Source organism: Patella vulgata, chromosome 6, assembly GCF_932274485.2.
Source record: "Patella vulgata chromosome 6, xgPatVulg1.2, whole genome shotgun sequence".
NCBI classification, from domain to species: domain Eukaryota; kingdom Metazoa; phylum Mollusca; class Gastropoda; family Patellidae; genus Patella; species Patella vulgata.
The window spans coordinates 19,811,161-19,822,978 of record NC_065884.2 but is presented as its reverse complement, the minus strand read 5'-3'; the positions used below and the strand labels follow the sequence as shown (position 1 = coordinate 19,822,978).

At 35.7% G+C, this 11,818-nt stretch overlaps 1 protein-coding gene across 4 annotated transcripts; it reads right to left on the bottom strand.

The window, feature by feature from the left end:
* Positions 1-3,437: 3,437 nt before the first annotated feature.
* On the bottom strand, positions 3,438-11,699 carry LOC126823410 (uncharacterized). 4 transcript variants are annotated; one of them, XR_007681153.2, is made up of 7 exons: positions 11,628-11,698; positions 9,978-10,185; positions 8,700-8,941; positions 7,797-8,142; positions 6,979-7,175; positions 5,362-5,542; positions 3,438-4,362 (listed from the first exon to the last, which is right to left on the bottom strand). XR_007681153.2 is itself a non-coding variant. In XM_050552239.1 (7 exons), exons 2-7 carry the CDS (start codon positions 10,174-10,176, stop codon positions 3,797-3,799), a joined length of 1,560 nt encoding a protein of 519 aa, XP_050408196.1. In that variant the 5' UTR covers positions 10,177-10,185; positions 11,632-11,699; the 3' UTR covers positions 3,438-3,796. The 4 variants fall into 4 exon arrangements, 2 of the variants coding, with proteins under 2 accessions (XP_050408196.1, XP_050408195.1); XR_008788461.1 differs by having other exon boundaries at positions 7,960-8,142; XM_050552239.1 differs by having other exon boundaries at positions 7,968-8,142; positions 11,632-11,699.
* Positions 11,700-11,818: the final 119 nt, after the last annotated feature.

Sequence of the window (11,818 nt, the reverse complement as noted above, 5' to 3'; positions counted from 1 at the left end):
AAGAATGGATATGGAATGGGACTCTAGAAAATTCCAAACTTTAATTTGTTTTTTAAGTTTCAGGTTTTTTGTTGTTTTTTTGTGGGAGTGGGGTGCGGGACCGAAATGACGTGCGACCATGGCAGAGGCCGCAGAGCGGTTTCCGAAGTGGGGGGGTCTGACAATTGAGGTGACGAAGTCCCAAAAATGAAGCGTCGCCCTGCGACGCGAGAGCGTGTTGCTGCAGACGCCAGAATCTTCTGGTGTGGGGTTTGCGGCCCGCTTTACTAGGGCCCCAAGTTTTTTGGGAAATTTTGATGTGATTTTTTTTAATTTTGAGTGACTTATTAACATCTACGGAAACGTCGCGGAGATTAAGCTGGGATACTGTAAGCCAGCATACTATAAGGAAATCAAGCTCGCACAGCCAAAAAAATCCGGTGGACGACTGTGACCGGAACAAAATCTCGTGATTGGTATGCACAGTGACACATTTCGTTCGACAAAACAACGAGGATTTTCCTTTCTCTTCTGCGTAATCATGAATGTGCCAGGAAATAACTGATAGATTCAAAGAACCACAGAAACATACTTTCCAGTGATGTATAACAGGATAACTGGAAATTTAAGACCCGTATTTTGACATTTTAAATACTCGCCATCGCCCCCACCCCCCTCTCTCTCCCTCTCTTTATTTTCAAGTTAATGAAAATATGAATTTGTCAGAACATTATTTGCATACATGAAAAGAGCAATAAACGTGCTTTTCAGTGATACGTTTCTTACCACCCGACGTTTTCTCAAGATATGTTATTTAACATATTTGAAATTTCGTATGAAGACCCATATTTTAACATTGATCCCGCCCCACACTCACTTAAAGAGGTTAGTACCATCCAAATGATCTTTTCTCAGTTTATGAAAATACAAATGTGCCAAAGAGAAATGAACAGGCTTTCATTGATATTAAAGGAGCTAAATCGCTAATGTTTGGGACCTAGAAATTGACCCAAATGGGTCGCAACACATCTAATAATGTAATCTGATTGTATATAAACTGATTTACATTCAATTGTTTCCGTTTTGACTCTTAATTTCAAATCAGTTATGTCCAGCGGAATACGGCCGGTATCTCAACCCTATAGCAATTTCTAGCATCTGGTTATTCCAGTCTATTTAGCAGGTTCTCCAGTTGAATATGTGTAGCCTCGTTCTTTCTGGTCACTTGTTGCAAATGACGCTAAAACGCACTATGGTACACGATTCGTGTACCAGTGGTAAAATGTTTATTCTGTCTTAAACATAGGATATCAGAAGCCTGTATTTTCCTGGTATTAAAGATCACAACATCAATGTTGATTTGAATTGACAAATAATTCGTATTTTCAACGTGTATGACTTTGGATGATATTGAGTTAGAGACTTAGCTACTTTAACTACTACATGATATCTGGAATTCCGTATTAAGACCCGTATGACCCGTATTTTGATTTTGCATACCCCACCTCCCGTCTTGTAACCATAGTACCATCCAAATTTGATCGTTTGTCTAGGTTAAGTAAATTTCTTATAGTGTGCCAGGTTTATTTCCTCTTGACGTGTGGTGAATATCTTTATAGTGGCTGGCCAATCTGTTTCATAGAGGTTTACGAAAGTCTTCTAATATCTCTGTAAAAGATGAAAACCTTCAACTCGTGACATCTCATCACGCGGCATTCGGGCGGAATGGAGCCTTTTACTCATTTTAATACCCATTTACACTAAATAGTAAATAATTTTTACCTATTTATTTTTATAAAACATAAAAAAAAATGTTTTAGAATTTAATTTGTTGGAGGAAAAAAGTTAATATTTGTGGCTCATTAAGTGGCATCGATGTCATCCTTATCAGTGATTTTCGCGGCCTAGCGAATATTCACTGCTGATCAGTGTGTGTGCTGGCTTTAAATTATAGTGTGACAGGTTGATTTCGGCGTTGTTTCCGTGTATGTTAATAAGTCACGTGATATTCTAGATTTGCATAATATCAAAGATACGTCAAAAACACCTTTTCCAATACGGCATTTGACACATTACTTTTGACGTTTTGTTTTACATTTAACTTTCGCGACTTTCTGTGACTTGGAAACAATTCCCCCCTCCCTCTTAGCGGCCCCTGTTAGGAACCCTGGGGTGGATCCAGAGAGGGGTTTGGGGGATATTTCTCAAAAGATTTTAAGGCCCGGGGGAGGAGAACCCACCAGCTAAAAACATGATTTTTCATAATTCAGAAAGTTAAAAGTCTGATATGCGTGAATATCGAAGGGAACCAAGATCTTTGGGCTTATAACCATACATTTCAAGTTTCAACAAAATCGGATCAAAATTGTGACCTCTAGCTAGAGTGTCCACAAGCTAAAAACATGATTTTTTGTACAATCAGGGGCCATAATCCATGAAGTAATGGTCCGATGTCATGCCAATATCAAAAGGAGATAGACATTTCAAATTTCGTCAAAATCAGATAAAAATTGTGACCTGCACAGTGTCCACAAACAAATTGTGGACGGACAGGGGGGACAGAACTTGTACCCCTGTCTTCCCAACTGATTGACGCCTCTGACAGTAGCTAATTCTTGGAATGAAATAGGTCTAGCTATACTAATGTCCAAAAGAAAGTATACACTGTGCATTTTGTGCTGCATCAACCAAAGTCGTTTTTCCATGGAATACGGTATTTGGGTAGAATGTCAATTTGTTTCACATTTTTAGTTTGCTTAGAAATGTTGAGTTTGGACGCAAGAGACAATCTCAGTAATGCTTTATCAAATGTTTTTAATCTAAACAAAACTTAGTCACTCTTTTAGTGTGTATACTTTCTTTTGGACATCGGTATATGTCTAACATAGAGGATTACTTCAAACAGGAAATCTTTGCTATAGACTTGATAATAACTCTCTTTACAACTTTTTTACTGTATCCATTATCTAAAATTCTTCTTCTCGCTATTACATTATGTAATCAATTATGAATAGTGCATCACTCATATAACTATATCTTCCATTAGTATGGCGAGTATTACCATAATGTTACAAGCATATATTGAATGCTACAATATATTTATTCGAGTATTACTAGAATTACAAAATCATAAATCTTTTCCGGCCAGCCTCCCTCCTTACCATGTCAAGAGTCCCATCAACTTTTGTATTGCTTGCATGGGATTTTATGGTTGTAAAGAAATACATGTATATGTGTATATCAAATACTTGATACATCCATTAAACTAGTATGCCAAATCTGAACGAAGGCTTTCCTGTCCTGCACCACTGACATGGGGAAAACCACTGTGGAAACTTCCTCAGCAAACAACAAGATCTAACCCAGTACCGCTGGGTTAGTATTCTATTGCCTACTTACTGAGCCATCGTGCCTCCACAATTAATTTTAGAATTAGTCATCCAAATAAGGCAAAGATATGTGTAATCAAAACTGATTTTTATACATACAAAACATCGTATATTCATGTTAAAATGCAACGGTACATAAACCCTTCTAATTCTTCCCTTGCAAGGTTTTATGATCCTATTTTAACACAAACAGAACCATTTAATGTAGAAACACAGTGTGCTAGTAAACTGTATTGTACATCACTTAAGAAAAACTGTACTGCATTTTCAATAAACCTTTAACATGTTTGTGCTATCAAGATAGATTTGGTGCAGAGAAACTATTTAGATGATGGTGGTTTTGCACGACAGGATTTTTGGGCGGGGAGTCGTCATAAATAGTCATCAAAATATCCTCCATTATTTCACTATGTTCCTCAACAGATTAATTATCTGTTGTTAACTTTTGAGGGCATGTTTATTTGTTTTGCTCTCATTGTCCTTATCTTAACAATCTTTTTAATATTTGCTGCTTTATTTAACTTAATACTACAAGTAAGTCCACTGGCGAGATCACTCTGGTATTTCTTACAACTCTTTAAGTGTCTGGAGAGGTAACTCTTAGCGAAATCTGCAAAACATCCTGGACAAGTACCACAATCTACAAAAGTATGTGTTTGAACCGATTTAGCTTCAGGCCTTTCTTTCTGCTTATCAGGTTTGGGTTTTGTTTTTTCTTTCTGTTTATCAGGTTTGAGTTTATCTACCTGTTTATCAGGTTTGAGTTTATCTTCCTGTTCAACAGGTTTGTTATACACATGATCAATGTTTTCAGATTTTAGTTTATAACCTGGCTGATGTTCTTCGCCGAATTCTAAATGAGTTTTCATCTTTGGCTTACGGAAAATAAATTTACCACAGCTGCAATGATAATGTGCTTTTTTCCCCGGTTGATATTGTGCTCTGTGTTCCCATTGTATACAGCAAGGAAAATAACAGGGCATGTATGCTATACCTAAAACAAACAAAAATATGCATTAAAAATTGGGGAGTTATTCATTTCATGACGAAAACATAGATAGGAACACTTGTCAGTTTCCCAATATGCCCACCATTTCACAATCAGAAAAGTAATTTGTGATAAATCTGTTTCATAACTTTGATTAAAAACCCAAGATTTATCCTTCTGTCCGTATGATCAATTCCATATAGGTTTAAAGAGTTCTATCGCAAATTTTTACTTGTGTTCACAATCATGTTTGAAATATATAATCCAACAAAAACAAAACACATTCTAAATGTTCAGTCTGAAAATTTTGAAATTTGATCGGATTCTTTCTCATGGCACAATGAGCAATCTCACAAGAGTTTCCAAGCTTCATCCGATAACAGAACGGGGAGATAACTCTGCAATTTATGATTGACATGGTTATTTCTTTAGCCCAGAAGGGCAATACCACCATTGAGAATGTTGTTCTGTTTCACAAGCATTCAAAACTTAATCAGAGAACAGAACACTGATGTTGTGATCTTACTGGGAAAAAGATGGGCTTCTGATATCCAATAATTAAGACAAAATAAACATGTCACCATTAGTATATGAATCGTGTACATAATGCGTTTCAGCACCATTTGTTACAAGAGACTCGAAAAACGGGGCTAGATATATTCCACAAGTCATGTCAGATGGTGACGCTATGTTCTTATCTGGAGAGCATGCCCTATAAATACTATCGGTGTAGACTGGAATAACCAGACGCTAGAGATTGCCATTTGAATGAGACTTCTGATGTATTTCTCCGAACATAACTGATTAGAAATTACAGTAAAAACAGAAACGATTGAATGTAAATTAGTTTATATACATTCATATTACATTATTATATGCGTTGTAACCCATTTGTGTCAATTTCTAGGTACAAAATATTAGCGATTTAGCTCCTTTAACACGTAGTTGTATGAAAATGTATGAAACAGCACACTACTGCATATATATTTAGCAATAATATTATACCTCTATGTGCAACTTTAAGCTTTACATGTTTTCTTTTCCAGTGCATCCTAAGCTGTGTATTAGTACAGGGTTCAAACGTCTTTGATGCACATAAAGCACAGACAAACAAAGATTGAGCTACTGTTTTAACTGCATTTTCTTTTAACCAGTCCACTTCCTTTCCTTCAGGTATATTAACATCCTAAATAAAATAAATTTAAAAAACATGGAAATGCTTGTACATTAGTAATCAAGTGAGTTATCAGTTTCCATGAAAGAATTGAACGGAGAACAGTAAAATTGATAAACTCATTGTTCCAATGCTTCACATCTAATTTGAAACAAATCTGTTAACAAGAGGTTGCCATGCAAGATACGCCCACATTTTGTAAGCAATGGACGAAGACTGGAAAATCAACTAGGTTCGTTGTCTCATTGTCTCAATGCTTCACATCCAATTAGAAAAAATAATCAGTTAAAAATTGATTCAAGGTTTACCATTATATAAATTTGACAAAGGCTCGGTTTTCAAAATAATTGTCCTTATTGGTCAAAGCTATTGCAAATGTGCAATTTTGGGAAACTAGCCCAAATTGGGGACAATTAACAATAATCAAAATATTAATTGTTTAATACGTTAACATCTTAATATTCTCCAGTCTACTGTGTACATGTATTAACAACCAGTGATTGCCAGCAGGCAAGATACAGCCACATTTTGCAATCAGGGGTCATAATCCAGGAAGTTATGGTCTGAAATGCGTGAATATCGAAGGGATTGGGATATCTGGGACATAAAAATATATTTTAAGTTTCATCAAAATCTGATATTTGCATACAAGGAGCGGCTATTTTGTCAGGCAGTTTCGGTCCAATTTTCAGGAAATTCAAACTTAACTGTCATTAGGGTGTAACAGTGATACATTTAAACATTTTATAAAATCTGATAAAAATTGTGACCTCTAGAGAGTCCACAAGTAAAAACATGATTTTTCGTACAATCAGGAGCAATAATCCAGGAAGTAATGGTCCAATGTGCGCAAATATAGAAAAGAACCAAGATCTTTGGATTATAATCATACATTTCGAATTTCATCGAGGATCCACAAGCTAAAAATGTGATTGTATTTTTCGAACAATCAGGGGCCATAATCCAGGAAGTTACGTTCGGATATGCTCAATTATCGTAAGGAACCAAAATCTTTATGATATAAACATAAATTTACAGTTTCATCAAAATCAGATCAAAACTGTCCCAAAATGACCTAGTTTGTGTCAGTGGCCGTTAAATCCCACTTCTCTCTCTCTCTCTCCAAATAAGGACTACAATGCTAGTGACAATGTTTACCCAGAACCTCAGCTTTCCATCCAAACATCTCAACACTTATCGTGTTGATTCTCAGACTTAAGTTCTTAACATTTTCTGAAACTGGGTCCAGACCATTTCAAGACTATAATGTGGTATATTTCAATTTCATAATTAGCTAGTGCAGAATGAAAGAAATCTGGAGAAAACACACCAGGTTTTGGTAGACAACCATTCAAATTCCTAACTTGCATAGAAATCATGCACATGCACGTTAGATCTCTATGTCACAATACCCCATTTAGGGAAGGACACAGAGCTATTCAACTTACGCTCCATTCCAGCCCTTCGAAAGTATCCTTTTCTTCCATGTCGTCAACATCATCCTCATGACCTTCTCCACATCTCAGGTGGCTTAAAAAATTAATCTTTCCTTCTTTTATAAGACCACAGCTACAATGGTAGTGAGCCTTAGCCATAAATGAAGGGTTACATATGCATCTAAAGAAACAAGGCAAAAAACACAGACCTGAAATAAAATTTTAAAAAAATCAGAAATTTGTGTCATGTCATTCTGATTTTCCCCCATCTTTTGAAGATAGCAGGGCACTATTATAATCAGTTTGTCCATCCATCACACATTTGGGACACAATAACTCTCCTTCTGATTGAGACTTTATGTAGATGTTCATTATGTTGCTATCTCAACCCACTTCAATATGCATTTTATGCTTAGGCTAAGCAGAGTTGAGAAATTTGATTGACCAAGACTTTAGAACACATTAACTCTACTTTCTAATTGAGAGTGATAAATCTTGGTGTACAGTTTCATTACATCATTACCTTGTGCTGATAATAGATGTATAATACCCATAAACATATGTTTGTATGAAAAACAAGAAACTTTGTTGTTCTCTGTTTACAAATAGTGACTGATAGGTTCCCTCACCGTGTCAAAGCTGGCTTCTTAATTTGCTAATTAAGTCTGCAAATCACACTGTGGACAGAAAATGATAATCAATCTGTGCCTGTTAACTGACTCGGTGAACTTTGATCTCATGTCTCAGAGTCTCCACTACCAGCCAGTGGTTTGCCCAAGCAAGTAATGAGTCAATGGAATCGAAACGGAAACATGTCAACATTTTATTACCCTCTCAGTGCAGATTGACAGGTGAGTCAAGATTTATCCACAGGTAATTAGTTTGGATGCAAGTGCTGAAATTTTGCGGCACTCCCTAAATCAACAGCTGTTTTTCTAGTTTTATACTTTCCAGCTTGAGAAAGTAGAAACGTGAAATCAACAATCAAATAACCTCCACACCTTGTCCTTTAATGACATGATGTAAATGAACCTGTCTCCAATGCATTTTAATCAGTTTCAGAGATTTGAGTCCAATTTTATAGGCAGGGCATAAAGGACATTGGTATTTGTCTTTCCATCTTCTTACATTTTTATCGAACCATTTATTTTCTTCACCAATCTTTACATTTATATCCTGCCAAAAAAACCCCAAAAAACACATTGTTAGTTCACTTTAATTGATTATTAATTACACAGCTGAACCAATATTTCTCAAGGGGATTTTAAATTAACTGGTCTTAAACTTTGACAGAAAAATTTAAAAGATGGACTGAGAACGCGATAAAAAAAAAATTGGATTTTTTGTACAACCAGAGGCCATAATCCAGGAAAATCAGATAACAATTGTGACCTATAGAGTGTCCACAAGCTAAAAACGTGATTTTCGCAATCATGGGCCATAATCCGTGAAGTTACAGTCTGATACATGCCCATATCGACAGGATCCGAGATCTTTTGGAGATAAGCCTATATTTCAAGTTTTGTCAAAATCGGATCAAAGGGGCAACGACAATATACGTCCACATGAAAATGTGGGTGTATAAAAATGGATGGTCAAATGTGAAAATGCAAACACTTTAAATAGTGCCTGGTGGCTTGAAAAGGGTAAGCATACCTGGCCTAATGCATGACACATGCCACTACTATTTAGCTTTCAATTAAATTTAAAAATAGCCATAGAAGCCAACTAACCTCAAACGTTATTGACTTCTGACTGTCATCAGGTAATTCTCCTCTAGAAACAGGATTTATTTCAATTTCAACTCCATATTCTATTTCATCAGCAGTTCTATGGTCACGACAAATTTTTAAGTGGGAAATCATTTTGTTTTTTGGAGTGAAGACATGGCCACAAGAACAGTGGTAATGAAAGACAGAGCAATAATTTATTCGTCCTTTGACACAATCCAAATAACATGGTAGAAAAACAAGTTCTGGAATGAACAATGCATTAAAATATAAAAATTTCATGTGACAAATTATTTCTTTGTTTCTTGACTGAAAATATATTTCTTATCAACTTGAAAACTAATATTAAACACTCTCAACCAGTAATTTATAACTAGCAGGTGTGTGTGCTCTTTAAGCAGGAGATCAGGATTCAGACTTCAGAGTTCCTTTAATAGAGGTGTTAGCAGTCCATAATAGCACTGCGGTAGACTACCGCATTCTGTGAAATCCGTCATCATTTTCATGTCCCGATTTTTTTCCTTATTACTTCAACGAAAAAAGTTTTGAGTAGTCCGGATTCTGAATATTCCAAATTACGACATCGATTGAGGCAATTGAGTATTCCGACATGCTGTGTAATCCGGCATATTGTATCAATCCTGTCCACCATATTTTTAGATTATAACTATCGAGGCTACTATTCGGCTAATACTATGAATTGTCCATTAGTAGAAAGACACAATGCAGATGGTCCATCTAATTCTATTCCTTATTCAGATAATGAAAACAGTTGCAACAAATACACTTAAAATTATTTAAGGAGATATGCAAAAGGCCTTAGTTCTCCAAAAGTAGAAATATAATCAAAATTAAAATATGGTTGAATAAAGATTAAATGTGCACATTTTATACAGTATTTTGGGAGCCTACGCGGCTCAGTGAGTGAGAGCTCACTTGCCAACCAAGAGGTCCTGTGCTCGTTTCCGGTGTTGGGCGAGAAAGTTAATAATAATTTTGCAGCATGGTTTGCTGTTTTCAGTGGTGGACAGAGAACAGTGTAGTCAATTGGGTGGTACGGAAAACCGAGATCATGTGTACCTGTTGACAATTGGAATTCGAAATAAGAATAGGCAGTAGTCTAGCTGTCTTGCCAAAATTTCCCTCATAACACACTGTATGGAGTATGCCCATCTTCATTAGCCCATTCAGAGCAGAAAAGTAGATGCTAAACCCCATTTTATTTTTATCCAGAATTTTTATTTTCTTTCAGATGATGAAATAAGACTATAATCTATCTACCTTTATGATCTACTCTGTTTCGAAGATGGTAAGTTTCAAAATGTGTTATAACATGCTGAACTAAAGGTGTTGGTTTAAATATGGAAAGCTTCTTGTTTCCAGCAGCTGGACACAGAGGACACAGATAATGATCTTTATCATCTTTTTTCAAATTTCTAGTTAACCAATGTTGTTCTTGTCCCTTGTAAACTAAATCCATGTTTACATCCTAATAAAATAAAAACAATAGTTTCAAGTTACATTTATAGCATGTTTTCAAATACATATATTGGCTCAAAATGTCACACCTACTTTGATCTGGGATGAAATAAAATTGGATTTTATATGGTCATTTATTTTACATCCATAAAGCCATTGTTGAGATATAACTGATTGTATAGACACAGTCTACATCAGGAACAAACAGGTACTACATTACATGTACCTTATATATTGGCTATCAATAGTAATTAGTGTAATATATAGAGAAATGTTATTTAGAACAGGTGGGGGATATACTGAATGTTTTTATGCAGGGTCGCAAAGGGATTTAGTTGAGGATAAAACAAAACATCTCCGGATTAAGTCTAAGGGCCTTATTACATTACAAATGGAACTCTATTAATATAAATATGTCGCAGACTGACTTTAAATCATGCATTATGTGTCTTAAATATTGGATACCAAGAGCCCATATATTAAAACTAAGATAACAACATCAATATTGATTGAAATGAATCAATATTTATGATATTTTCCCACAAAAGTATTTATCTGGTGGTTATTTCCAATAAAAGTATGGCAATTTTAGTATATATGGAAAGTAGAGACACCCAATCTTACTAGAAAAATAATGGATTCCTTGAAAAACACCCAGGACAGGACAAAAATGAGAGGGAGCCTGACGATTAAGGGCTGACTGCTCGAGTGACGTCAAAGTTTGTACGTGCTGGCGTTAGGTAGCACTTGATGTACATGTATATGTTGATAATCTTGATGGTGAGCGGACGTGGAAAAAGTGAGTGACTGAAACGTATAACAGTTTCCGAAATAAAAGCCAGGGAAAAAGATGTGGGCAGGGGATAATCCAAGAATTTACTCAGGCTTCGGTATATTTATGATAAATGGACAGCAATCAAAGACAACATTGTCTTTTATATGCAATGAATTCTTCTCTGTCTTCGCACCCGTTGATAGGTACCGCGACAGCCAAGCCATGTGACACAAAATGACTTATTTTAATAATAGATGTTTTATAGCTTAGGGTATTTCCATGGGAATACAACAATGTTTTGAGAGGGATTTGAATCAAAATTTTGATAAGATTAATTAGTTTGAATATTTGCTTAGTCCAAATATATCATCAAATCACCCAGCTTGTACGGGGGAAGGAATATGTGTTTGTCGATGATTATGGATTTAGCTACTTTTACTTTAGTTCAGCTCTGAACGTAGGTCTCCTTACCGGCCTACGTTCAGAGCTGAACTACTTTTACTTTAGCTTAGCGTCGCTCACTGTATTGTGTATTTTAAGGATCAATTAAGTTATCAGTAGATTCTTTGGAGTGTTTAGAATTTTCAAAAACGGATTCTTTTTTGGTGGTCTACTGCCACTGGATGACTGGAATAACATTTAAAACAGGTAATTTTTTCCTTTCAAATTCCATTTACCTACACTACGTAGTACATGTTTGTTTTAGTCTCAACTCCTCAACTCCTCAAATTCGCTCCGCCGGAAGTAGACAAGGCGAATTGTAGGTTTGCTGCATGTGAATTTCGACCTTAATCGGTCTTGAAATGAACACGTGTTCGACAATATTATTATTTATATGTTCAGAATTAATTAAGTGTAAAGTAATATT

Excerpts from the sequence above, each read along its gene's own strand:
- LOC126823410 (XM_050552239.1), bottom strand. The coding sequence starts at position 10,176 with ATGGATTTAGTTTACAAGGGACAAGAACAACATTGGTTAACTAGAAAT. Across the intron at positions 8,942-9,977 it reads AAACAGAGTAGATCATAAAG|AACTTGTTTTTCTACCATGT; the intron begins GTAGATAGATTA and ends TGTTCATTCCAG. Across the intron at positions 8,143-8,699 it reads AGAAGTCAATAACGTTTGAG|GATATAAATGTAAAGATTGG; the intron begins GTTAGTTGGCTT and ends TTTTTTTGGCAG.